Raw genomic sequence first — 27,379 nt, 5'->3', positions numbered from 1 at the left:
TTGCGCAGTGCAGCACATTTAATTCCCCCAACAGCTGGTCCCAGGCTGTATGAGGCCATGGGCAGAATTTGCCCATGGCCTTTGATGAGTCATCCTCATCAAAGGCCATCGGTCATCCCCCAAAAAATGCCATTTATTGGCATTTTTTATTGCCATAAAAAATGACAATAAATGAAGTTCTGAAATGTTTCACTGCATGTAATGAATCTGCACAAGTCTTAGGTTTCACTTCTGAAATGAATGACAAAAAATATTAAAATTTTCATATTTTCAGTTTTCTGTTCCACCACTTTTCACACACAAAATGAATAATACAGATTTAACACAACATAAATGAAATTTATTAATTCGCTTGTGTTGGCATTTGCATTGCAGAAGTCTTAAAGTCAAGTCTAAAAACAACAAATGAAAAAGTGTATTTTGAAAAAACAGGCCTAGAGTAGAAGAGAACATTTCAATCTATTAACTGGACAATATTGTTTTCCCCTCTTCAGTGTTTCTGCACAATTGTGATATTTATTCCAAAAGAGCAAGTCTGTTCTATTTTTTCCCCTCAACCATAATGATATGATATCCAAACTTCGTCTTGACAGGTGGGTCTGTGTAGACGGGTTTATCCATCGAACTGACAGGTAGAGCAAACGCTGCCTCCTGGAACGGACCGACCATGGACCCTCGCGTCATCCAACCCAAATCACCCTGTCATGGAAGAGCAATATTCCTGATATGAGTAGAAGTGTGATGCAAATATTAAGATTTCCAAAACTGGACACATATATTTATTCTAAATTAAACACTTCATTGGCATTTCTTTCAATGTCAGAGGAAACCATGAGTAGGTGTTCTGGTCTCTGATGCAGGTGGAATAGAGAGGAGCTGATGCTAAATAAAGCAGCTGTCAGCAATGACGCAGTCAAGAATCTTAGATTTATGTTTTGATCATGACTAACAGCTCACTGTAAGGTCACTCAGTACTATTACCTTGCACTTATTTACAGAAGGTGTTGTTTTCCAGCAAACGGTGACACAAACAGAAACTTTGTTAAAAGATGTGATATGGCAGTTCCTTCAAGTACATCTGACCTCATTCAAGCAAATATATGATGGAAAATTAACCAAGACAGTAATTGTGAGCTTAACTACAAGAAGTATGTATGCGTAGCACTTACTGGAATTGTCTGAATCGAGATGCAAAAATACATAGCTGGTAATAAAAATCCAAAAAAGAATCAGCTGGCTTGCGCATACTTACTCCTTGTCTTGCTTTGTCTTCACTGTATTGTGTTGCTACTTCACTGAAACGAACTCCAGCTTTCAATTTCTCCATGGCCTCCATGCATTTCCCATGCTTTTCACAGAGAATGTGCCGAACCTGGGGAGAGAAATATGTTGGGAGGTTTACAAATACAATTTGCTGAAACTGATGATTCTTCGGTATTACTGGCAAAGTACGGCCACGTCCTGACAGAAGATATTTTGTACATTCCTCTCATGCCTCTTGAACTTTTTCAGATTTTGTCACAATATAAATTCCTATGTATATTTTAGGGGAAATTTTGTGACAGACCAACACCAAGAAGAGGAGTAGGATCAAATAAGTGTTCACTTCTCAAAGACAATGCAATTAATGTTGCAATAATAACATTGGAATATGTGCAGGTTTTACACCAATGATGCACAAATAAAATGCAAAGTTTTAGGGGTCAGACAAAATGTGTCAAAAACCCTCAAAAATACCATGTGTACTGTCATTGTTTTTGCAGAGTTTCAGGGGTCAAAGTGTATTTAGTGGCTACCTTAACAGCTGTGCCTCCTTTAGGCGTTTTTTCCTTTTTGTCAGCGTCTGAACTTCCTGAAGCAGCTCCTACACAGATAACACCACAGTGGAGAGCAACACGTTATTCAGAGTAATGTTACTGTAAACTCCTCCGTTACACTGAAGTACATCAGTGTATGCTAATCTACAGGCTAACACCTGTAGCTCACAAAATCAGATCAAACCACATCATACACAGGAGGTACGCTGCGGCACACTGACCTTTACCACCCTTTCCACCTTTTCCCTTTGGTGGCATTCTTTCTGCTAAACGTGGGTTTGAAATTTAAGCAGAAAACGAGCAAATGATAACGTGGTTTCGAGTGTAGTAATAAGCATGCGTAGTAAACTGCTGCAGAGGACTGTTTTGGTTTCTTCTTCTTTGACTTGTCGTTAGTAGCGGACTAAAACAAGCCACTGCCACAGCGCCATCTCGTGTTCAACATCGTCTGTGCAAAGTCACTTGGGTGGTAACTTTTTTTTAAATGTATGTATTTATTTTTAATATATCTTACAGTAACATTAGCCTGATATTATTTTTAAGAACTTGTTGGGTATTTTCTGCATAGTTATTTTTCAAATAACCCAATGCATTTATTTTATCTTTATCAAACTACAAATGCAGACGACCAAAAATAAATAAATAAAAAATAAATAAATATTTATTTATTTATAAATAAAGCAGCTGTCAGCAATGACGCAGTCAAGAATCTTAGATTCATGTTTTGATCATGACTAACAGCTCACTGTAAGGTCACTCAGTACTATTACCTTGCACTTATTTACAGAAGGTGTTGTTTTCCAGCAAACGGTGACACAAACAGAAACTTTGTTTCTGTTTGTCTCAGGTAAATCTTTAAGCCGGATTGCAGGCGTCTCTGTTGTGAGCTTTTCACTCGTGGAGCAGATGTATTTCTAATTATGTACAGCGTTTACAGCTCAACACGCTGCCCAGGGTGAGGCTGTTGTCTCCCTGTGAAGTTTATGTCTGTGTTAATATATATAATTAACCCCTATATGGTTAATTATATATATATATATATATATATATATATATATATATATATATATATATATATATATATATATATATATATATATATATATATATATATATATATATATATATATATATATATATGTATGTTCTCTCATATATCCAAATATATATGTTCTCTCATATATCCAAAACAATTAACCCCTAGAAAGAAAGAAAGAAAGAAAGAAAGAAAGAAAGAAAGAAAGAAAGAAAGAAAGAAAGAAAGAAAGAAAGAAAGAAAGAAAGAAATAAAGAAAGAAAGAAAGAAAGAAAGAAAGAAAGAAAGAAAGAAAGAAAGAAAGAAAGAAAGAAAGAAAGAAAGAAAGAAAGAAAGAAAGAAAGAAGAGAAAAAAAGAAAGAAAGAAAGAAAGAAAGAAAGAAAGAAAGAAGAAGAAAGAAGAAGGAAAGAAAAGTAGAAAGAAAAAAGGAATACAAAATCTAATAACAATAATGATAATAATAATAATTCATTGCAAAAAATATTTGGTCACAGTAGTTATCAAGTGAGACATTTATTTATTAAGGAGGGAAGGGCTTCTCAAACTAACCAGGCCTCATGTTAAAAAGTTTCCAACTTTTGTTAATATGTGTGTAAATAATAAATGACTCAAAATGCTGAGACCAATTGTAACAAATACGTTTAGCATGCTCTTACAGAGACTGTTACTCCGATGGCTCTGTGGTCATTTGTCTTAAGGCATCTAAGCAGAAAAAATATATATATATAGTTACAAACACTTTCTGCATTAGTAGGAAATTAAAATGTAACTTATTCGCATTTTCTGTGTTGCATTGTGTGTGTACTGGTATTTTCACTCTGACATTCAGTTCTGTCTTGTTTCTGTTATTATTATACATTTAACAGCAAAAAAATGTATTAATTCTATGTTCTAAATTAGAAATTATTTAATGGCAGCTTTTGGTGCCAGTAATTGGCACAACCATAGGGGTCAATTGTTTTGGCCCCTATATATATATATATATATATATATATATATATATATATATATATATATATATATATATATATATATATATATATATATATATATATATATATATATATATATATATGTTCTCTCATATATCCAAAACAATTAACCCCTATATGGTTGTGCCAATTACTGGCACCAAAAGCTGCCATTAAATAATTTCTAATTTAGAACATAGAATTAATACATTTTTTTTGCTGTTATATATATATATATAAATTTTTTTAAAATATATATATTTATTTCATTACTTAATGAGATAAGCATTGAAATACTATTTATCTTTGTCTGATACTATAATTAGATTGATTATCTAAACTACTCTTCTTTTTTGAAGCGACTGGAATCTATTAATTTTACCGGCAACCATATGAAACCCTGAAGTCCGACAGAAGCTTTCTACCTAATGGATGTTCTGCTTAAGAGACTACTGTATCTATGAAATGTATTCAGGTGTGTCAGTCCTGAAGTGGCAGTCTTCCTACAATCGCTAGCCAAAAGTTGATTTCATCTGCTGTAAAACACTAACATAAATAATACATTAAGCATTTTCCTGGTGTACTTTAGCCTATTGTAATTCCACTTTTCACCATCTCAGAGCCTTTGGGAAGGTTTGTCCTCCAGACCTGGGATGAGCAACAACAGCTGAAAATTTCTACATGTTGCCCTGCTGAACATGTGTTTTCTTACCTAATTCCTCTAATCTTTGTTTTATTTTGTCATTTCTATTGTAACCTGATAATACAGGCCAGAAAGCCATATCTGGTGAGAGCATACCATTTATGATTCCAGCAGTCATACTTTGTTGTGCTGTAATCAGATCCATTTTTTGTCTATTGCAGTTTCTAAATGAACTATCTATACTGATATGAATAAATGTTTAAGACAATAAGACATGTCGTTTTTCAAACACTTCATTGAATCACTGTTGAATTTTTGATATGGTGTCATACAGGTCAACAATAAGCTGAGATTAATTTACAGGAGCTGTAAAATGGAGGGAAGCAGAGCGGCTCTTCACAGAAGAAGCGGTAATGGAGTGGCTCACAGGTCACTGTGGTTGTTGATTAAATACGCATGAAGACATTCTGACCAAACATGATGTCATCTCTACGTCTGGTATTTTCTGGACTGCCTCTGGTCTAAAATATGTTCTCTCACAGCAGCCACTCCAGATCTCTCGAGTGTGATTAATAGGGTTACCATGGGATAGTATGACCCTCTATATCACAGTGTTTCCTTTTTCATCCACATTATGCTGTGTCTCCATACAAAAGATAAACGTACTGAAGCATGCTGAAGTAAAAGATCAGTTTTGTTGTGTGTGCCATGTTGTGCCAAATAAAAAAAACATTTCCAATTAGCAGTAAAACTGGTAAAAAGAAACAAAAGTCAAACGTGAGAGCTTGTAATATTTAGGTCTTTTTCTTTGCATTAATTTTCTATTATAGGTCACGTTTGATTGTTCTTCCCTATATGCTTTTCAGTCAATGTGATGTCATACAGAGACATGTACCTCATGTTGGGGAAAAAAAGTGCACTGGTAAAAAAAAATGTGCAAAGTACATTAATCTTTCATAACTATAGCAATAATTTCACATTCAATGACATATAGCAGTTTTCAAGCTGAGTCTTTGACCCCACAGTGACCATTCTCTTCACAGGTAACAAGATACGCTCAGGTGCTCCCAGTATAAATCGTCCATCAGAAAAATGATGTATGTCATAAAAAATAACTGCTATCAAAAAATTTGGAAAAAAAAAAAGTCCTGCCTATTGTTTCAGCAAATTCTGCTCTAAAAAGAAATATGCCAGCTTTACTTTTAGAATTGGGCTTTACTTTTCTAAAACCGTTAAGCTCTGTGACGTCTTTACTTCTCTTGATCGCATGACTTCCTGTTCCCCTGCGTGTCGAGAAGACATGACACAAAGGCCTGTTTCTGTTAATCAGTCTTAAAAACGCAAAAGAGAACAGAGCACAATGAAACTTCAAATGAAACAATAATTAAAGGATTTAAACCAGTTGAGACAAACAGGTTAGATTAGAAGGAGACGATTTTTATGCAATATCATGCAATTCACTTTGAAAGTAACATTTTTCAGGAATTGTTCCATAAGAGGAAAACATTTGTTGCCATTGTGCAGGCAGAATAACAGAGCTTGCTTGATGTTCCACGACATGGGTTCAAAATGAACACTTGATGGGGCCAGAGAGAACGCATGCATCCAAATCTTCACTTTCATAAGAAAAGAGATCTAAAAACATGTTCAGAACAAGTCCCTGGATTATTACTTACATAATAAAAAGTACAGTGAACGTTTGAAATGTCCTTTTGGCTGAACTAAAACATACTTTCTTAACCTTCATTCACTTTTTAAATGAGTAGGAAATTAAAATGTAACTAATTTGCATTCGTTACATTTCACTCTTATCTTTGTTTCAACATGACATAAAAGCACGACGTTCAGAATGAATTCTCATTCATAACAGACGTGTGGAATGCATAAATAGACGCACAAATGTTGCCGTTATTTTGAGCAAATGACTCAAAACAATACCAAAACCAAGATACCTTAATTAGAAACTGGTGTGATGAGACAAACTAAGGTGAAAATGCTGCCACCTACACACAATCCTGTCTGATAAATGGACACATTTTATGATGGGCTTACCGTATGTCTGACACCTGCGTTGTTCACAAAGTGGATGACTTGTCTACTTGTTTCACTATGGGCCATGCAATGACCTGTGAGGTGCAATAAACCCATTCAAAATGAAGTCGCACCAAGAATGTTCTGGGTTTGAATCCTGGCCTGGGATCTCTCTGAATGGCCTCACCATGCAGAAATGGGTTCTCTCCTGGAACTCTGACTTCCTCCCAAAACCATCACTGTTAGGATGATTTGTTCCTCTATAGGTTGTTCTTTGCATGACGTATACTTTTTATAAGCCTTATATAAACAAGAGAGACAGATAACGTTTTGGTCAGAGCAGACACACTGATGTGAAATTTGAGATCCTTATGCAAGAGCTTTAAGAAATGTGTTTGATCTCACCATCTGTACTCTTGAGTAATTATTTCATAGCAATCACCTCCAAGAATGTCCTAACATGCATGAGTGAGAATTTATTTTACAGGTGCAAAATAGAAGGACATTAAAATAAAAGGGACATTAATTGGCCACTGGAGAATTAACCCATAGCTATTTAAAATACTCAAGGGTCTGACAATGAAGGCAATGATCTGAAAAAGAAGATGGAGCACCAAACTATCCAACATTTCATTCAATGCAAACCTTAAGCAGGCCACACATTTTTGTTTATCTGCCTGTAAAAGAGCTATTAGAAAACTAATAAAAATGATAAATAAACAGAAACTGTTGTGTTTTACTATATTTAACTAAAAAAACAAAAACATTACAACTTGTATTTTTTTACATGTGTGCTGCATATATTCCCAAAATAAAATAGATATGTCTCTTGTTACAGTTCAATAAATCTGTGCTCCTTAATAAATGAAACCCTATCTTGTTGTGATTTTGCTGCTGAAACCAGTCAAAAGATGGTCAATGATTATTAAAAATAAACACCAAGGAATAAATGTCAACTTAAGTTCAACTTTTGTTCATTCACCGTACTAAATCTATTATTAAATTAAAGGCAACGGTAAAAAGTAAACCTATGACAAATTTAAGTGGGCGACCAATCGCCTCTCTCTTATTTGCGTGGCAGAAAAAGCCTGTGACAGCAGTTTTCCTGCCAGTGCTCTGTGACAGATCATCTCCATGAGCTGTTACAGAAAATTCATGAGAAGAAATCATGTTTGCCGTTAAGTTGCTGAACCTACATCACGATGATGATGAGAGGAAGATAGGCTCTGAAAGGCAGATTCAGGGCCTTATCATCACACCATCTCTCATGAGTTGACCAAAGTTTTCCCTTTCTTGCAGTCAGCACTCTCAACTTGCCTCACTTTACCTCCGTTAGCGGTTCAACACAGAAGTCCCACTGAAAAAGACCCATCAGGCCTTTTCCATGAACTAATTATCCACATTTAATTGCAAAAAAAGATCATATTTTCCTTCACAAGTTCGCAAATTGCCCAAAGTAGACGACTACCAGGGTCAGAAATTCCAGCTTCATGAAAGAAGACTGAACAAAGTCCTCTTATTGTTGATCTCATAACTTATTTTTTAAGATCTTTGCTGAATTAACTAAGCTCTTGCTCTCTTATTGCAAAAATAGGGAGTGCAGAAAAAATCCACACTCTTTCACTTTTTCTTCTTTTGTTACATTACGGACCGGTTCTAACATAGGGATTTAAAAAAAAAAAATCTACACAAGGGAACCTATATTGACATGGCAAAAATGTGCTCAAATTATCTGTGTAGGTTTGTTACATGCCTACTCAAAATTATTTACCTTTCAATGGTAACTGGACTGGAGGTGGGACACATTCTAGACATTCTGTAATATTATCACAGCACAACATAGAGCAGATAACCATGTATCTGGTAGAAATCTCCCCCACGATGTGACGCTGCCATCTCCAAATCTCATGTTCTGTAGACGTGTAGTTCAGATCAGACACGTGTGTCTTGCTGTCGTCATTTCCTGGTCTGAGAATCTCAAAGGTAAATTTCTTCACATGGAAACAATGGAGCTCTTAGCTTCATCAGTTTGTCATATCAACAGAAGGTCGGAGCTTTCCCCAACTTTATTAACCAAATATCTTTTCATACTTTCCCAGTTTGATGGTCCCTTAACACAATCTGGTGTCAACAGTGAGATCTTGCATAGACAAGTGTCCTTTAGCTCAAATTGTGTCCAGTTAACTGAATTTACATCAAAAGGACAACTTTGGTTGCAGAAACCTGCCAAGGAGAATGAGTGGGAATCAGATGCACTCGAGTTATGAGAGTGATTGTGAAGTATGTGAATATAGAAGCTGGTCACAGCTGTTTTCATACGTTAACAAAACGTGTTTCTCTTTGTCTTCACGGCCTGTTTGGTGTAGATCAATTGAAATGCAAAACACATTCACATCTATTGAAGGAAGAAGTGTGTAAAATGACAAAAGTGAAGGCAACAGCTGCTTTCTGGTGAAACTGTACTTTACTGAGCAACTGAGAAAACGCTCAAGTTTGATGTTTGGATTTTGAATATTAAGCACCAGTTTTTTTTTATTTTCTTGTCATTGTTTGAAGATTTCCCCACGGTGCAAAGAACAGCTTCCTGGTTTGTTACAGTGCACAGTCATCTCATTCACAACCCACTGATTGTGTCAAGACAAACATAGCACGTCGCCGAGTGCGATACAGTGTAAGAAGCATCCCCATATCAGAGAGAACATGAGTCATGTTCAGATCTTCAGAGATGAGACAGGGAAGATTTAAGAGAAGTAGATTTGGTTGATTGCTGTTTTTTTGGAAATTGACTGGTGAACAATTTGTCTCAAATAGAGCATAAGCAGTTCATTCAAGTAGTCTGGCTACACTTTGGCTACAGTCAGTGATTTCACCTTCAGGAATCAAATCATGCAAGTGGCAGGGTTTGGTCTCCTCAAACAAAAATGGCTTGAGATGCACATTTCACTAAGCATAACGATTTGTTACTACATCATCAGACATGTCTAAAGTCTGTAACTTTTCAAGAGACTCACTGAGTGGGCCATGAGAGACCAGAACTCGGTCACAACTCTAGGCGTGTTTTATCTTTCTACAAGCCTACAAGCTTCCAAGAAGGGGATTTCCCCTCGACCTTTCTTTGACTGACCAGTGGTGTAGCTCATTCTCTCGAAGCAGGCGGAAACTCCCACGATCTTTTATTCTTAATTTTTTTTTACGTCTTAATATAACACATCTTTATCATCTGTTACTAATTACTCTCAAAAGAAGAGTCAACGCAGCTATAGTTACACGCACTAGCATGTCTTTTGTTTCACAAGTTCATGATGCAGAACTTAATCTTTGACCCGATGACCCCTGTGTTATGTAACAGCAAAAGAGCTGTGACAAAAACTAATATAGAATCAATCATTGAAACCCCAGAAAGGAAATCACCAGCATGTGTCCGCTCTGCAAGTTTCGATATTGTCGGTTTTTTCTGCCACCAAGATGACATCTGCTTTTGTCAGCTGTTTATAAAAACCCCATCTAAAGCCCCCTCCCACCACACTTTTTCTGACGTAAGAAAGATTTCAAACTTAAAGAGAATTTATTTTCTGCCTGGGAGAAGCCAGCGGATTGCCTCCGTGATGTGGATTCGCCCACATCACGAAGCAGTATGTGTTCGGAAGTGATACATCAGGTAGACAGGTTTCAAAGTTCCCTTCTGTGCCATTTGGTTTGACTCAGATGCTCCTATCGTTTGTCACATATACATGTCATGTTCAAATGGTAACTGCGTAAAAAGGATCCACTTCTTTCTATTTGTTTAACGCAAAACTTTTTGCCTTTTAAAAATGTTATTGAGCTAGTTCTTGAAAAATATTTGCTTTAACAGTACAACCCTGGGCAAGCAAACACTGATATAAAGTAATAGAAAGGAAATATGTTATTGATATATTTCATTTTTTGTAATTGACTGCAGTCCAGATAGTTGACATCCAGGGTCTGGAAATGTAATCCGGATTAACGTTCAAAACTATGAACAAAGAATATCAAAATGGATTTGTCATTTGTTATGGATTCACTCCACCCTAAACATTTTGAAGAAAATGCAACTTGGGAGGCTGAAATACATGGGCACAATGCAAGATGACACGCTTTTTTTCTGGCGTTTAAGACCATTCAGTTTATGAGCGCCATTTATTTTCAGTGGCGGGGAATCGGCTGTAGCTCTTTTGGCTGTAACACGAGAGGAAATAAAGAATACTGCGAATGTTAGCTTCTGCAGTAGTGCTTTGATCGTTTCCACTGTGCGTATTAATGTTTATTCATAATTTGGTCTTTAAAACATTAACATTGGCAATGAGTATAGGGTCATTATCTTGCTCAAGAATATCAAACTCCAGTTCCTGTGAAGCACCGTCCTGGACTTTTTATAACCAACAAACCAGAATAAAATGGTTGAAGTACTTCTTCAATATGTATATAAAGGCTCCACAGTTGGTGGTGCTGTTGCCTTGCAGCAAGAAGGTCTTGGGTTTGATTCCCAGCCCTGCAAACTATTCTTTCTGCACGGAGTTTGCATGTTCTCCCTGTGCATGCGTGGGTTCTCTCCAGGTACTCCAGCTTCCTCCCACAGTCCAAAAACATGACTGTCAAGTTAGTTGGTCTCTCTAAATTCTCCCTTGGTGTGTGTGTGTGGGTGTGTGTGTGTGTGTGTGTGTGGTGTGTGTGTGTGTGTGTGTGTGTGTGTGTGTGTGTGTGTGTGTGTGTGTGTGTGTGTGTGTGTGTGTGGGGGGGGGATTTGTCCTGTCTCTGTTACTCCACAGAGTAACCAAATGTTGAAAAGTGGTGGATGTAGTCAGTACAAAATTTCCTGAAGTTATTATAAAACAGCTATAAAAAGCTGTCCCATTCTTACTTGTAGTGAGTATTACTGTGCTATTTTAAAGAAATTAAAGTAACACTAATCAAATTACAGTAAGATAGCAATAAAAATTATAGTAAAACTGTAAAAGATTACAGAAAGGTTACTGTAAAGTTACCATAATTTCTTTATTGTAAAAATTACAGTATCTGACTGTGCAGCCGACACAACAGTAATACTTAATCATCAATAATTCTAATTGAATGTCAAATACAACAGCGATTGATTTAATGTAATTAATTTCAGTTACATCTACTTTTAGTCTCATTTAATACTTTACAAAAATAAGCACTTCCTGCTTGGCCCATGTAAGTGGACGACCATGTCTTGGTAGGTTTGTAGTTGTAATAATCTCTTTCCATTTTGGAGCTATACGCTGAACAGTGCTCCACATATTCCCATATTGATTCAATGCTAATCAATGCTTTACCAGCTGAAGCTGGTGTAGCATCAACAAATTTTTCTGCAGATGTGTGAAAATTATCTGGAAATCGATCAATGATGGTTAAGATAATTATGCAAATAATTGTTCACAACCTTTGACGGGGTTTTCTACAAAACTTTTTTCTCTCGCCGACACTGACTACACTCTCTCCACCCACACTCTGCAGTTTTGATCCCCTTCAGCAACGCAGTCCCCCCACCCCCCTTTTTCTTTTCAGTAATCGTCAGTGGCGTTGAACTGAGGTACATCACAATGCTGGAAACCATTTCAAAATCAGCTTTGGGGTTATGGTTGCTGTGGGCTCATAGCTGAGCAGCGTTCATACTCGAGAACAAAATGCAGAAGAATTGTGTCTCACACTGTATTCACACTTACAAAGTAATTTCCTTTTTCTGACAAACTTTCTGTGTTCACAGTCACTCGCACAGCAGCTCAACCCAGTCTGTGGCCTGTGATTAGTGTTACATTAAAGTGTCATTTTAATCGCTCTTATTGATATGAAACAAACCACATTAAAATTTCCCTGATGTCACTCAGCATGAAGGAATGAATTATAATGAACACACTATCAGATGAGGTTGTTTTGTTTTTGTTTTTTACAACTCTTAGAGGAAACATTTCTAATAAAGTCATTAGCAAAGAATAAAATCCCTGTCCAATCACAACCCTATCTTAAAATAGCCACCCATCCATGAAACCTATCGACGAATCTTCATGTATTAATATATTATATTAGGATTGTATACAACAATTGCAGTGAAATTATTTGTGCATGCCTGTTGGTTTTAACATAAGTAAACTAGTTTCAGTAGTTTCTGGCTCTCTTCCAATTGTTCTCTTCTGTTTTTTTTTATTTTTATTGTTGGCATTCTGATAACATGTGACTTGCATTCTCACCCATTTAAAAAAAAAGAGTGTGATTTTGTTTCCATTCGTAAACAAAGTGACATCAGAAAAGACTTCCTTCTTGCTCCTTCTATATATAGCGTGAGGGCAGACTCAGATCATTTCAATGCTCATCCTTTGTGCAACAGCAAAAAACACTGTTGAGACACAGAGAAGGCCATCGCTGCAGAATGATGAAATGCATATTTGCCGTGGTCCTGCTGCAGGTCTGCCACAGCGTTCCTACAACGGTGACCCCGGCCAGCTTTACTCCAAACCCTAACCTGAACAGTGAGATTTTAGATGCCCTAAGGGTTCTCAACAAGGAGTTCAGCCACAATGTGGTAAGTATAAAAGATGTTACGTGATGTTTCATTTACAACTTCACTAGTATGACTCTGTTTAAAACATTTGAGCTAATTAATCACTTGTGTTTTTTTTTTTTCTCCAGTCACAACTAAAGTCCATTCCTACTCCTGGATTTTACATGCTCGACGATCCTGTAAGTTTCACATCTTTTCTGCATTTTTATTTTGCTTTTACTAGTCAGAATGAAACTTTGTTGTCCGTACTACCAGCAGTTTTGATGCATGTCGTCTCATAAAGCCAATGTTTTGCTTTCTCTGTAGTCCACATGTGTGGGTGTCTTCAGCCAGGAGCTGAGAAAGTTTCTTAAGAATATGACACTGGAGGGCGCAGTCAAGGCTACTGTTGAAACACTTGTGCTAAAGTTGAAATCTCTACCACAACATTCACAGGTAAATGTGAAAAGGAAACTGTTAAAAACACAATACTACATGGTAAATGCAGTCCCCGAAGCTGATATCCAAATTAATTCAACTTGTCTTTATCTCCTACAGAATGACAGCAAATGCAAAATGGACATGGAGGCACCAGGCAAGACTAACCCTTTCAAAAATCACATCAAGTTCATGAGGAAGCTAAACAGCAGGAGATGAAGACACACCCCTGATTCCTGCAAGGCAGCTCAAGAGTTTCAGATATTTACTATTTATTAGTTGTTATTGTCTTTTTTAAAAAATATTTATTTATTCACGTCAGTTTTCCTGATGTATTTATTTCAAATTCGTATTTATTTGAGTTTGCACGTAATGGCAGACTGTCGTTTCATTCAAACGTTTGTAATTTCAACTGAATATTTCAGTCCAAGTGAGATGTGACGCTGCTTTTAAAAATAAATTTTCTACTTTCATAAAACATGTCTTCTTTGGTTCGATTCGTGTCGCCGGATTTTAATCATTGTGAGCTCTTCCTACATTTTACCTTCATTCATCAACCTGGTGGGTCTTTTAATTAATGACACACACTCAAAAAAGTTAAAGTAACTTTACACATCAACATGTTCGGTGTCTTTGTGTTGATTAAAATTTTTAACAGAGTTAATTGGAGGGTTTGTAAGTAATTAATCCCAATTAATCCTGTTTTAATCAAAAATCGTACATCAAAAAATCAGCAAAGTTTTCAATTCAAAAACCCTTTTTTACTGCTAAATTATGGCTTAAGTAGACGTGAGCTCAACAACAAAGATAATTATTGTTTCTAACCATCAGATTGGTCTAAAGGGCTAATCATTACACCCAATCAGATTTCAAGTGTTTCAGCGTTTCAGGCTGGCATTAGCGTTAGGGACATGTGTCCTTGCTGCAACATGTTTGTTATTGAGATGGCACTTCAGGCTCAAGTAGCTCTGGTGATAGACTAACTGCTTTTTTGCGCAATGTGCACACAATACTAATATTTTCCAGCATCCCTATCAGGTCATTTTTGGAAACAAATATAAACCCACCAAGGCCCAAGAGAAGCAGCTTTGTCATCCATCGCTGCTGTTTGCAGATGTCTTTTGTGCATCCAATCAACGGGCGTACCAGAATAGCAGAAATGCAAAGGTTCAGGCAGGAACCTTTGTATTTGTATCCATGTAATTATTTCATCAAAATTAACCTATTGAAGCCCCGGACATAACTTATTTTTTATAACAGTCTGATAGACAAAGTACTGGGGTAGGATCATCCTTTTAGTACCGTTTTCAAACTCATGGTGGAATGTCGGCACAAAATTGTTGTACATAAAAAGAATATTGAAGAAGCAACTAACAGTCTATAAACTTGTTTTATGGCCCGGCGAGAAAGAATAAACGGATCAAAATGATAGGATCAGCATGAATGACCTGCCTGGAGACCACATAAATGGGACACTCAAATCACAGTGTGAACAAATGTTGCAAGAAAATAAATGACAAGCCTTTTCTTGACGTAACGCAGCAATTTGTGCTGTGAGACTTGCTGGAGCTAAAGCAGTTTTGTGCTCCTATAAAAATGCGTATTCCACTGAAAAAACTAGATTTAGTCTTTGGAAATTCAACTGTTCAGAATAAAAAGCATGCACACATTTTCTCAATGTAAGCCCTCGAGAAGACTCGCAGATAGATCGGAACATTCTCTTACCTGTTCATCTCCAAGGCATTGCACCCAGAGCGCAGATATGAAATGTTTGTGAGACGTCTGTACAAAATGCTGCAGGTCATACTTATTCTGCAACAGAGGTTAGATGTGCCTTTGTAGGTGATGGTAACGTTTGATAAGAAGCTCATAGGTCCACACCTTTTATTCAACCTGAGTGCAGAAGAAGAACTGAAAGTAGCAGAGAGCAACAGTTATCTGCGTTTGTCATCAAAAGAAAACAAGGTGACTTTTTTATATGCTAACACAAAGAGTACCCAAGCCTGCAACTATCCATAACAGAGACATGTGAGTTATTACTACTAAAGTAATGAGAGAAACATTTGACGCTTCCCTGATCCATTCCCTTCTCTAACCTTTTTCAGATTTTGTCACATTACAGCCGGAAACTTCAATGTGTTTCGTTATTTGAAGTAGGTTATGTAGGACAAACCAGAGCAAAATGGAAAATAGTTATTAAGTAGGCGGAAAATAGTTCTTAACACGTTTTAACAAATGCAAATCTTTTTCTTCCTAGTCCTTCAGAGGCAATACTTTGGAGAACATGAACACGTTTCCATCTAAATCAGCTGTCAATCTATTGCTGTCTATCTCTGCCTCAGTCTGAAATGTTTTGCAGTCTCTGATTCTTTGTCAGGATTGATTTTCCTTTTACCTCTGACCTTGTGGGAAAGCAGCATCTCCACACACAATACTGCCACCGCCATGTTTCAGACTGGGGATTGTTAAGCATTTAGACTGTACACCTAGCTCCAAATTATTATGCAAGTGATCTTTTCTCAGATTTTCTTAAATGGTCAATGCAAATGTTGGTCACCAGAATTTACAAGTCATGAACTGTTACAGTATAAATTAAATTTTACTGAACAAAGCTCCCAATGAGAACCCCCAGAATGCACTGTTCCAAATTATTATGCCCAGCAGATTTTCTAAACATTTTATGGATTATAAAGAACTGCAAACGGTCATTCTTTGACTGTGCAGCATTAAGTGGTCAAATGTACTAAAATCAAAATTTATTTCAATCAAAAACATCTTAACATACTGAGTTACGTGTTAACATAGGAACCCCATCTTTAGTATCACCTGCACAATTCTTGCATCCATTGAACTTGTGAGTTTGTGGAAAGTTTCTGCTTGAATTTCTTTACAGGATGTCAGAATAGCTTCCCAGAGTTGCTGTTTTGATATGAACTGCATCCTCAGATCTTCTGATAATCCAAAGGTTCTCAATGTTGTTGAGGTCAGAGGATGGTGACCACATGAGTTTATCCCCTTTTTTGTCTGGACAGATCAATTAAAGGGAATCAAACTAATCAACCAGCTCTCTGAAATTAACGATTCAAAGAGTCCTGACACACAATACCAAATAAGTTTAATAGCACGACCAAAATTTTAATCTTTATGACCCTTAGATCCAATTTGAATAATAATTTGGAAAATGGTGCAGATGAGAAAGTTCATTTTCAGTCTCATCTGACTAGAGCACATTCTTCTCAGTTGAAAAGTTTTAACTGGGAATTATGATGATGGTCTTTCTTCTTGCCAAGTTCCCATAAAGCCCAGATTTATGGAGATGCATCAATAGCTGGCCTTTCATTTCATTTCCGTTCATCTGGACAGGCGAACAGCTGTCCATATCAACGGACAAATACTTTCTATTTATATAAGTGACAGACTGCAGCTTTAAAGTGATCAGGAATCTAAAAGCTGCTGTGAGGTTTCTGGTCGGGCTTCATTTCTTTCACTGCTTGAGCGATAAAAAAAAAAAAAACATTGAGAGGCTCTGCCTTCATCCACAGAGTCGGATATGGTTCTGTGCTTCAGAGCTTCATGCTGCATTTTCTCCACTCACCACTAGATCATGGCTGTGAACTTCAGGTAGGAACATGTTAGGACATAAATTTGCTTAGAACTCAATGAATCCCTGAAGCGTGAAAACAGTCTCCATCAAAAGCTTAGAAAACTCGTTTCCCGTTCCGACTCTGCACCGTGATCCTTTTGCAGCCTAGCTGCTTATCTTCTTGCGGGGCAGGTAGGCGTTGGTGAGGTTTTCAGCTTTACAATTATTCTTTTCTACATTCAGTCAGAATGTCCCATTGCTCAGGAATACTAGAATCTGTAAACATTTAACTCAGTGAGAGAAACCTCGAGTTTGGTTGCTTTTAAGCAGCATTTGACTCTGTGATTTCATGAAAAATACTTTCATTTTTTTGCTACTTATATCTGTAATAGATTTATTGGATTTATTTGTGTTTATGATAGCTTTATTACAAATGTTCTGGCGTTCAAAAGTGTGTGTTTATTAGCACATGTATAAGTGAATGTTGAGATGAGAGATTGGGCTTTAAGGTAATATCCACATCTTTTGGTTTGCTTTGATATCACTCTTCCAAGATACTATAGGAGGAAAATAGACACTGGTATAATATTCATGTGAGCATCCATGAATATGCAGTGTCCCAGTACACAAGGAAATATTTAGCAAGTTTAAATAATACATTGAAACCAAGCTGCTCTGGTGTTTAAGACGCTGTTTGTTTGCTGATGTTGTTTCTTAAACTAACCACTTAGTAATTAGCTGATCTGTGAAGGCAGTGCTAATAGCTATACACACTAATTACACTAAAGTTTGTGGGAAAGTTCATAGGGTGATTTTTGCCAGGCGTTCTGTAGCCTATCTAGTGAGAGAGAGAGAGAAAAAAATGAAACACCAACTGGAGCATCTCTGTGTGAAAGTTGGAATCAGCAACACAGAGGCAGCTGCACCTTTGAACACAGAACAGCAGCAGCAGCAGCAGCAGCTCTATAAAATACAGGACGGCGGTCGCATTTCAACTCTGAGACCTTTCCCACTCTCAGCCCCGCCCGGTCTGCTGTGTTACTTCATGTCCCTGCAGCCAGGCAGCACTCAGAAAACAGTCCCAGTGAATTACCGTGATGGACCAAAGGGACAAAAACTCCTGCAAAGAGATGCAGGAAGGAGTGGGTTTTTTTTTTCCTTCTTTTTTTTTTTTTTTAAAGGACCGCACCATTCAAAACCACCAATGCGCCTTGATAAATATTCATGACTCGAAACAGTCATAAGTCATTTCAGTTAAGATTATTAATGATTGGTTAAAAAAAAAAAACAGGTTAGCTGCGTTGCACATGTGTCGTTGCCCTTCTAGCAGAGGGCATATTTGTGGAGGAAATGGGTTAATGCTGTTCCACTTCCTCCTGTCAGAAATATTCACATCAGTGCAAGGTGACGGCTGACATGTCATGACGGGGTTTTTGCATCCCTCTGCATCTTTCATGCGCCACATCAGGGACCACAATGCAGCGCGAGAGACACCAGGCGGATCATGAGCACGTTTTACGTTTGGAGTGATACAGTCTAAAGGTTTTATTTTTTATTTTATTTTTATTTTTTTACAGGCTCTACATGATTTATCACTCAGATGACCTCTGCACACGTCAAGTCTGGCAGTAAACCCGTCTGACTTAAATTGTGACTGAAAGGGGCGCTGCTGTGCAATGAGTCGCTTCCTCCGCTAGGTGGAGTCATTGAGCCGACTTTTGAACCCGAAGCTTTGACCCTTGTCCTGGTTTTATCACCTGTCTTTGTTTCATTAAGCTCCACCAAAGCGCAGCCCGAACCGGGTCAGTTCACAAGAAAAACACAGCCATCACAACTGCTATGGACCCACTGGCACGCAGGACCCACGAGATAACTCCCCGTCGCAGAGAGACTGCTCGGGCAAATGCCACAGTCATTTGCTTTCCCCTTCCCACAGTGAGCAGGCGGCGCTTTTTACTGAATGGGAGCGTCATGTGAAACTTGAGGCGTCTGGCGTGAGGATTTCTGCGTGGACGCCGCACGCACTCTGGCTGCAGCAGGACGCGGCGAGAGGGTCATTTCGTTCCTGTGGTGTTTGCCTCCAGTGCAGGTGTTTCGTGCGTGTGTGCGGTTGCGTTTCGCTTTGAATCAGCACGCAGAGTGATGTGCACACGGAGGACATGATTCGGGACGTTGTTTGGTTTGTGGTGGTGAGCTATGGAGAGCGGACGCGCTCTGGATGGACCCCGCGCGGGGAAGTTTGCGCGGAAGCGGTGAGACATTTGTTTTATTTTTTATGGGTCACGTAAAAAGCATTGAGCATCTGTGTGAAGAGAGCAGTCAGTGTATTAGAATGGAAAGCAGCGAGAGGATGATATCACTCTTTATTGGAGGCATAAAAGCAGGAACAATCTGTTTTGAATCTGAGATTGAAGAAATACAGAAAAATATACATATATAATAAAAAAAATACTTTTATTTAAAAAAACATAATCCAACACTAATGCACATTTTATGTTTTTGTTGGTTCGTTTATTTAAATTGTTTATCTGCAAAACAGTTTGTAAATTCAGCTTTTAAAGTGGATTTTTGTTTCCCAGATTAATTTTCATAAATGTTGTTTATCTTTATTTCCGTAAAGATAAACAACCATGACTGTTGTTGAGGGTCAGGATCCCAGCCAACACCTGTATTTGAGCCCCATGAGGATTTCTGCATGGGCTGAACGGGTCATAAGACGGCCTTGACCCACAATGTTCTCCTTATATACAGTTAAGCCAAAAATGATTCATACCCCCAGTAAATTCATACTTAAAAATATCTTAATTCAGCCAAGAAACTTGTTTCTGCTCAAACACTTAAACAAATAAAAGTGTTAGCTTACAACCTTGGCTGTAATTTGGCGCATTTACCTTTGCTCCATGAAAATATTAACCAGTGCACAATGTCTTCTCAGTAAATACAAAAAGAATTAATAAAGTGTAAAAAATGACCAGTTTTGTATAAAAATATTTTCTCTTTTTATTTACATGTTAAAAAATGATGTATACCCTTTTCTGTAATTAGTTGGTAAATCTTTACTGGCACTAAACCTTTCTTGTAATTGTTGACCAACTTTCCACAAAGCTTCAGTATGTAACTTTTATTAAAATGATTTTTTTAATTAAATTTTTTAAAATAAATAAATAAAAATCAATCTCTTTTGCCTCATCTCTGTGGTTCTACTGCCATTTGCAGAAACATACAGCTAAGAAACAACCAATCAGAGCCAGGACGAGTGTCTTAGCACGGTCAGTCACCCTTATGTATGCGTTGCTCAATGTGTCAATGGCGGAGCAGCAACTTTTTGTTCCAGGGAAACTTTTTATCCGCCGCCATCGGTGGCTATGCTAACAATCAAGTGCATTCGTGACAGACTTCCCCGTGGGGAAGGAGCGGGGCAGCAAGTGAGCAGCATGAACAGAAAGATGATTGACAATGTCAAAACCTTCTTTATGGGTCTCATTGGTTGTTTCTGAATGAGTGGTGTATTTCTGCAGATGGCAGTAGGACTACAAGGAGTAGGATGAGGGTGCTGATCATTTCACAGAGTTTTAGCCTCTGTCTGTCATGACAGCATGACAGTTTCAACCAACATGCATAAAAATTTTAGATTTTTCAGTAAAAGTTACTAACTATTGCTTTAATATAGAAGTATGTTTATAGAAATTCTGCACCATTCTTCCAGATGTTTTTGTAAATTTTTCTTTTTGTTAGAATGCAATTTCTTTTTCAGGTCAGGCACTGAATTTGAACAGGAATGTTGTCACGATTACATTCTCTGTAATAGCGACTTACTCTCTAATTTACACCAAACATATTTGATCTGGTTGAGGTCGGCGCTATGTGAAGGCCAGCCAGGTTGTTCCATGTCGAACTTGCTCATCCATGTCTTTATGGGCCTTGCCTAGCGCATTGGTGTGCATTCATGTTGAAACAGATAGGGGCCATACCCGAGCTGTTCCCACAAAGGTGGGCGCATGAAAAATCTCCAAAATGTAGGAGTTACTGCTAGTGAAATTTATGTATCGAGGAGGTTTGCAGAAAGCATCGCAAATTCGTGATTATCACAATGTTACGATCACAAAAATTTGTTTGGACAGCAGTAAAGATCGGCTAAATCAACAATTATCATGCGCTCAGACGGCCCATGTCAGAAATAAATTAGGTAATGCTTGTTTAACAAGAAATATAACATAGGTGCACTCAGGTTTTTTTTTTTTTTAATTAAGTGATAGAAAACAACAATGTTAATAGAACAGTAGAGATGGAGATTAGGAGTTTCTTTTTTTCTTCTTGTTGTTTGTTTGCTGTCCCTTGAAGTTACTTTTTTTTTTTCTTGAGCTGAATTGAACATCTCGTGATATTTGAATACCTGCAGCTGTCGATTCAGCATTTAGTCAATGAACGGCACACTACACACTGAAGCATCCCGTGAACTGTTGATGGTTTTTTTACGGGGCCTACCAGTTTGAGGCTCAGCTGCTGTCATTACTTTGTTAAAATTGCGCAAGCAGTAAAAGAAACGTCATAACTGGATTTGTTGCACATGTCATGCTCTCAAGGTGTCACACTGGATTTCACTGAGCTCCTGAGAGTGACGATTTATTTACAATGTGTGCAGAAACAGTCTGCATGACTAGGCGCTTAATTTTGTACACATGTGACCGTGGAAGGGGCTGGGACACTGAAAGCAATGAATTGGAAGGCCGGCCCAATATTTTGGACAATGAAGTATATATTTAGCATAGGGATAATCCTGAGTGGGCATTATTTTCCAGCTCACTTCCTACCCATATGGACATAATAAAGTATGTGCATGTTGTCAGGATCATTGGTTCAAATGGATTCTAAAAATATGTATTCAAAATAAAATGGTAAATATTTTTGCAGGCTGCAGATAGTCATTGTGAAATCGGATGTGCCAATCGGAACATAAAAACATACATATTTCTGTAAATATTTGTCTTTTAGACAACTATCAAATAGGGTTGTTTTTTTCTGCTACTCTATGTTCAGGCTTAGTTTAATTAAAGGCTGCTTATTCTCCACTAACATCTGACTTAAGCAAATGAATGCAGAGTTGAGCTGCATGATATTCGGAAATGAGATTAGGCTGTTATTGCTTCCATCACTCTGCAATTAGACCATCATTTGTTAGTTGTGGGCATATATTGCAGTGAGACACCATCCGACGCTCAGAATGTCTGATTCACATGCGAAGCGAGTGCTAATGACAACTGGAAGCAACAACAAACAAATATTGTATTCTGGACAGTCCTTTCAGAGGTCCATCCATTATTAAAACACATTTGTCAATTTCTTTTCATACCAGGAATCTCTCATTGATGCACACAAGGTGCTAACGTACACATTCAGAGGGCAAAATAGATTTTCTTTTTTTTCTTTTACTGCAATTTCCTAGCAGCCACTGAATCCAGTCTGGGATATCTAAATGGAAGAATGTTGCCTGTGGGATGTAAAATACCATCTGCAGTTCAAATGAAGTGTACTCTAATTTACAGGATCAGGGGCCAAAAGTCTGTTCCAGATCGCATTTGCCTCAAACGTCTCATCTTTCATATTGCGGCAATGACAATGATGGAGATTTGTTTTCGTTTTTGCTTGCAGGCTCGACAACAGAGATCTTGTGCTATTTATCCCCGAGGAGAAGCAGCAGGACTCTTCAGTATGACATAGACCTCAGTCCCCCCCGCCTACACATCTTCAGAGATCAGGGATGGATCTCGTGAACTTCACGACCGTCATCGACAACGGCTTCTTAGACGAGACGCCGTCGAGCCGCGTGCTGACCGGCTGCTTCCTCTCGCTGCTCATCCTCACCACGCTGCTGGGGAACACACTGGTTTGCGCTGCCGTCACCAAGTTTCGTCACCTGCGCTCCAAAGTCACCAACTTCTTTGTGATCTCGTTGGCCGTGAGTGACCTCTTGGTGGCCATCTTGGTGATGCCGTGGAAGGCGGTGACGGAGATCGCAGGCTTCTGGCCGTTCGGCTCCTTCTGCGACACCTGGGTGGCGTTTGACATCATGTGCTCCACCGCGTCCATTTTGAACCTTTGTGTGATAAGCCTGGACCGCTACTGGGCCATCTCCAGCCCCTTTCGCTATGAGAGGAAGATGACACCCAAAGTGGCCTATGTTATGATCAGCGTGGCCTGGACGTTATCTGTCCTCATTTCTTTTATCCCCGTGCAGCTCAACTGGCACAAAGCCCAGAGTAAACCTTACAAGCCGCTCACTGAGGCATTAGTGTCACTGGGATCAAACACTACATCCCTCCGCACTTCTGAAAATTGTGACTCCAGCCTGAACAGGACCTACGCCATCTCCACCTCACTCATAAGCTTCTATATCCCCGTTGCCATAATGGTCGCCACATACACACAGATTTACCGCATTGCTCACAGACAAATCAGAAGGATCTCTGCCCTTGAGCGTGCTGCGGAGAGTGCCAAGAACAGACACAACAGTGTGGGCCGAGGCTCCAGCATCGCAGAGTCCGAGAGCTCTTTCAAAATGACGTTCAAGAGGGAGACAAAAGTGCTGAAGACACTGTCGGTGATAATGGGGGTGTTTGTGTGCTGCTGGCTGCCATTTTTCATCCTGAACTGCATGGTACCCTTCTGCGAGCAGTCAAGCGGAGGAGAGGCCTTCACTTGCATAAGTCCCACCACCTTTGACGTATTTGTGTGGTTCGGCTGGGCTAACTCCTCTCTCAACCCCATCATCTATGCCTTCAATGCCGATTTCCGCAAGGCCTTCTCCATCCTGCTGGGCTGCCACAGACTGTATCCAGGAGGCCACAACGTAGAGACGGCCAGTCTAAACAAGAAGTGACTCATGACTCTCCCTCACTGACTCATCTCTTTATTCTAGGAGTCCAGGAGCTTAATGTGCATCCGGACTGGCTGAGAAGAGGACGCTGCTGTCTGCGCTTCTGAGCTAACGCTTAGTGTGACTGAATGATACTGCGACACTGTGTGCACATGTTTGCATCGGGTGAGTGTGACCCTGCTGTGTTTTCTGTGGCAGTTACACAACCCTCCGAAGTGAGAATCATGTCTGGAAGCAGAGTGGATTTGGGATTGAGATTAAGATGGTACTGGTGGTGCCAGAGGTTCTGAGCGTGTACCGGTTCTGACATGGCTCCAGGACGGATAATCCACGGAATCAGGCAGCATGCACTGTGTCAGACGCTGCTGTCCTCCTTGACATCTCGGCGTCAAGGCATCCTCCGCTGAATAAAGCGCAATGGCTGCACAGCTTTGTGCACTTTACCAAATCACATGACAGCTCACAGATCTACTGTTACACGAGATTAAAATTGTCTTCAAAGAGTGAGGTCATGCATCCAACCAAATCACGTTTAGGTGTAGGTGCAGGAACACAATACATCCAAAAGTGACTTAATATTACAGACAGAATGCAAAACAGAGTGGATGAGATGCATTTATGATTTCTGTGACGGCTCTTTAAAGGGAAACCCTGGTCCTAATTCCTTTTGAAAGTAACATGAAGGTGTGATGATGTACTGTAGGCTAGTAGGATGTTCCTTTACCTCAGCCAGTTGTTGGATTATTAGAAATTGATATCATATTAATGTATAACATGTTAAAGCTTGAAGTAAAAGTGCACCAAAAATTGCCTTGGAGCGGCTGGACAAATTTTAAACTTAATCAGCCAGTCTTTTTTCCAATCGGTGATACTCCATACCAGCACTTGAAGGTCTCTGTACTGATAACACTCTTCAAAGTAGAAACTATTACTGCAGAAAGTAGAGTCAAGACTAACTCAAATTTGTCTATTATCTCTATTAGAAAGATTTTTAAAACTTCTGAAAATGTAATTTTTCCAAATTTGAGATTTATCTGTGTTTTATGTGGGCAGGTCTTTGTCATTGATCAGAGAAGCTGAGCAATGTCCCACAAAATTGTTGTGTTTTATAATTTGGCTGTTTCTGCAAACGTGTTAGAATTAGAAATGTTGGCCGGCTTGAACAAATCTCAGATGGGTAGCCTCATCCTGTGAAGCTGTTTTGCTGCTACTAGAAGTGATGAGACACACAAGCTGGATGAAATAATTGATTGAAACCTTTCAATATTACCTCAGATGATCTCTATATGATTGAAACGTTGACAAAATTGGATGTTCCATCAGACCAGTAAACCTAAGAACACATCCAAACTGGTTTTGGAATGGATGAAACAGATCTAACAATCTTCTGGTCTTCCAAAGACCAAAGCTAATAGTAAGAAAATAAACAAATTAAAATGACCTCCACCAAATCGAGTGGGCAATTTGCTGCTAAATCTACGACAGAAGCTTCTGCAATTTTCTGGTTTATAGAAAATCCGTAATAAATTGAAATTTGTGCACCAAGTTTTTATCAGTCAGGTGATTTTTGCATGATCTATTCCAACCTGGAAAATTGCTTAAATATATTGTTATCAACAGAAACTACCATGACCTTCATGATATATGAGTGTATATAATCTTATGGTTGGAACTACGTATTGTCCTGCATGATGTTGGGTTTCAGGCAAAGAAACCGAATAACGTTGTCTGCATAGCAGGATATAAACTGGATTAGTGCTCATATAATGAACTTCCTGCTATGGTTACACTTTGTGAACTTTTGTTTCACTGTGCAAGCAAGTCAGATTAGATTTTTTTTTTAAGTTTGTCTTATGCGATGAAATGAAAAAGCCACAGATTACATCAATGAGCTGTTTGAAGCTGAGGAAAGTGCAGAAGCAGCAGAAGTAAAGCCTTCAAAACTATCTAAATACTGTGCAAGGTGAAAAACCACAATTTATTGCTTTCCGTTCTAATTACTTCCGATTGAGTAGCAGTGAACTTTTTTTACAACTAACAATAACAAAAGATGACCAATTTGAAAAGATTAGAAAAAAAAAACAAACAAACAAACAAACTTGTGCTTATTTGGTTTAACCAGTCCTCCCTCTTGGATATAATACATTCACAATTTGCAAAAATGAGCATGTCTCTATTTCTAAAAGGGAATAAAAAGCATGTAATTAGGAGAACGATTTTTATAGAGTGGATGAATTTTGCAGTTTCTGTCTGACATCCAAAATCATCCCTTTCAGTTCCAGATTTGATTCTAAATTCAGTACATTTTTAAAACGAGTGTTACTAAATGGATTCAGAGTTGCACATTGAAACCTGTTTTAATGTGTTCTGCATTGTTGGTTGTTTCCTAGTTTTCAGTTTAGATTTGGACGGAGTTCCTTCTAGTCCTGTAACAAAGATAAAGACGATCCACGTTTCTCCCAAGTGTCTCTTTGCATTAGAGCCCAACCAGATGTTTAGCGAATTTGTTGATGCGAAGGTCATTTTCCATCAGGTCCACCGTGTTGCGTGTTTTTGGCTGTTCAGCTTTGGACCCTTTACATCAAAAGCCCTGGGGCTAACTTCACACCAGCGTGCGAGGAATAAAACCTAATGGGATCAGCTGTGTTTCATTTCCACCATCTCATTATTCCGGTGTTCTTGTGTCTGTTGAATCTGGCGATGTATTGCCATCATTAGCAAAGTGAAGTGCTCCATCTGGTCCTGTGAGCAGCTGGCAATAATAAAGCGGTGTAACCACTGTGCCACCTCTGGATCTGGTGGCTGTGTGTGATTTTATTGTTCCACGAATACTTCACTCTCACACTTTAAAAATATACATGACGGATGAGCCTGGGTTTTAGACCGTGGACGCTCTCCTCTCCTTGTTTACCTACTATGCTGGAAAAAGGGAAGTGAAGGTGATAATAAAACTGTGGATAAAGAATGTGCTGTTATTCATTCACATCCTTGTCAGAGGAAATTAAACAGTGCACCTGAAGTGTGAAGGCAGAGGAGAGCAGTGACATGTTTTGAATTATGGTAGCGCTCTTTTTGTCATGAGCTACACTAAATTAGCTTAATAATTAATTTAAGGGGTTACAGTAGCTTGCAAAGTATCTGTATTTCTTTCAACTTTTTCACACGTTTGTCACATTGAGACCACAAACTTTAGTGGATCTTACTAGGAATTTCAAAATTGACAAACAAAAGGTTGTGGATTTTGTGAAGCAGCTAAACAAAAAAGCAACATTCAGATTTTTCTAGTGTTTTAAAAAGGACAAATCTTGAAAATGAGAGTTTCAACCATAATTGTACATACATTAAAAAAACAAAACAAAAAAAAAAATGCACAAACCTTTTTTATTACTGTCTAAAATCAAATTATATCCAGCCAGTTTAACGCTATGAAGCTGAAAATTACCAATGAGCTGAATGAGACTTTTACAC

General features: G+C 38.3%; 2 protein-coding genes across 2 annotated transcripts; one reads left to right on the top strand and one right to left on the bottom strand.

Annotated features, from left to right (window-relative positions):
• Positions 1-318: 318 nt before the first annotated feature.
• On the bottom strand, positions 319-2,181 carry pin4 (protein (peptidylprolyl cis/trans isomerase) NIMA-interacting, 4 (parvulin)). Its single transcript, XM_055034481.1, has 4 exons — positions 2,039-2,181; positions 1,797-1,864; positions 1,253-1,372; positions 319-699 (listed from the first exon to the last, which is right to left on the bottom strand). Exons 1-4 carry the CDS (start codon positions 2,073-2,075, stop codon positions 541-543), a joined length of 384 nt encoding a protein of 127 aa, XP_054890456.1. The 5' UTR covers positions 2,076-2,181; the 3' UTR covers positions 319-540.
• A 16,644-nt stretch (positions 2,182-18,825) lies between these two features.
• LOC129362934 (D(1) dopamine receptor-like) lies at positions 18,826-26,705 on the top strand. The gene is made up of 2 exons (XM_055034758.1): positions 18,826-19,289; positions 22,687-26,705. The coding sequence occupies exon 2, from the start codon at positions 22,796-22,798 to the stop codon at positions 23,912-23,914; it is 1,119 nt and encodes a 372-aa protein (XP_054890733.1). The 5' UTR covers positions 18,826-19,289; positions 22,687-22,795; the 3' UTR covers positions 23,915-26,705.
• Positions 26,706-27,379: the final 674 nt, after the last annotated feature.

The sequence above is a fragment of the Poeciliopsis prolifica genome, unplaced genomic scaffold (genome assembly GCF_027474105.1).
Source record: "Poeciliopsis prolifica strain line A6 unplaced genomic scaffold, Auburn_PproV2 SCAFFOLD009, whole genome shotgun sequence".
Taxonomy (NCBI): domain Eukaryota; kingdom Metazoa; phylum Chordata; class Actinopteri; order Cyprinodontiformes; family Poeciliidae; genus Poeciliopsis; species Poeciliopsis prolifica.
Note: the sequence above shows the minus strand (reverse complement) of the source record. Positions and strands in the feature narration are given on the sequence as shown.

Bases quoted from the DNA above. Each gene is read 5' to 3' on its own strand.
- LOC129362934 (XM_055034758.1), top strand. From the start codon at position 22,796: ATGGATCTCGTGAACTTCACGACCGTCATCGACAACGGCTTCTTAGAC.
- pin4 (XM_055034481.1), bottom strand. From the start codon at position 2,075: ATGCCACCAAAGGGAAAAGGTGGAAAGGGTGGTAAAG. The intron at 1,865-2,038 runs GTCAGTGTGCCG...TTATCTGTGTAG, and splicing joins AGGTGGAAAGGGTGGTAAAG to GAGCTGCTTCAGGAAGTTCA. The intron at 700-1,252 runs GTAAGTATGCGC...CTTCCATGACAG, and splicing joins AAGACAAAGCAAGACAAGGA to GGTGATTTGGGTTGGATGAC.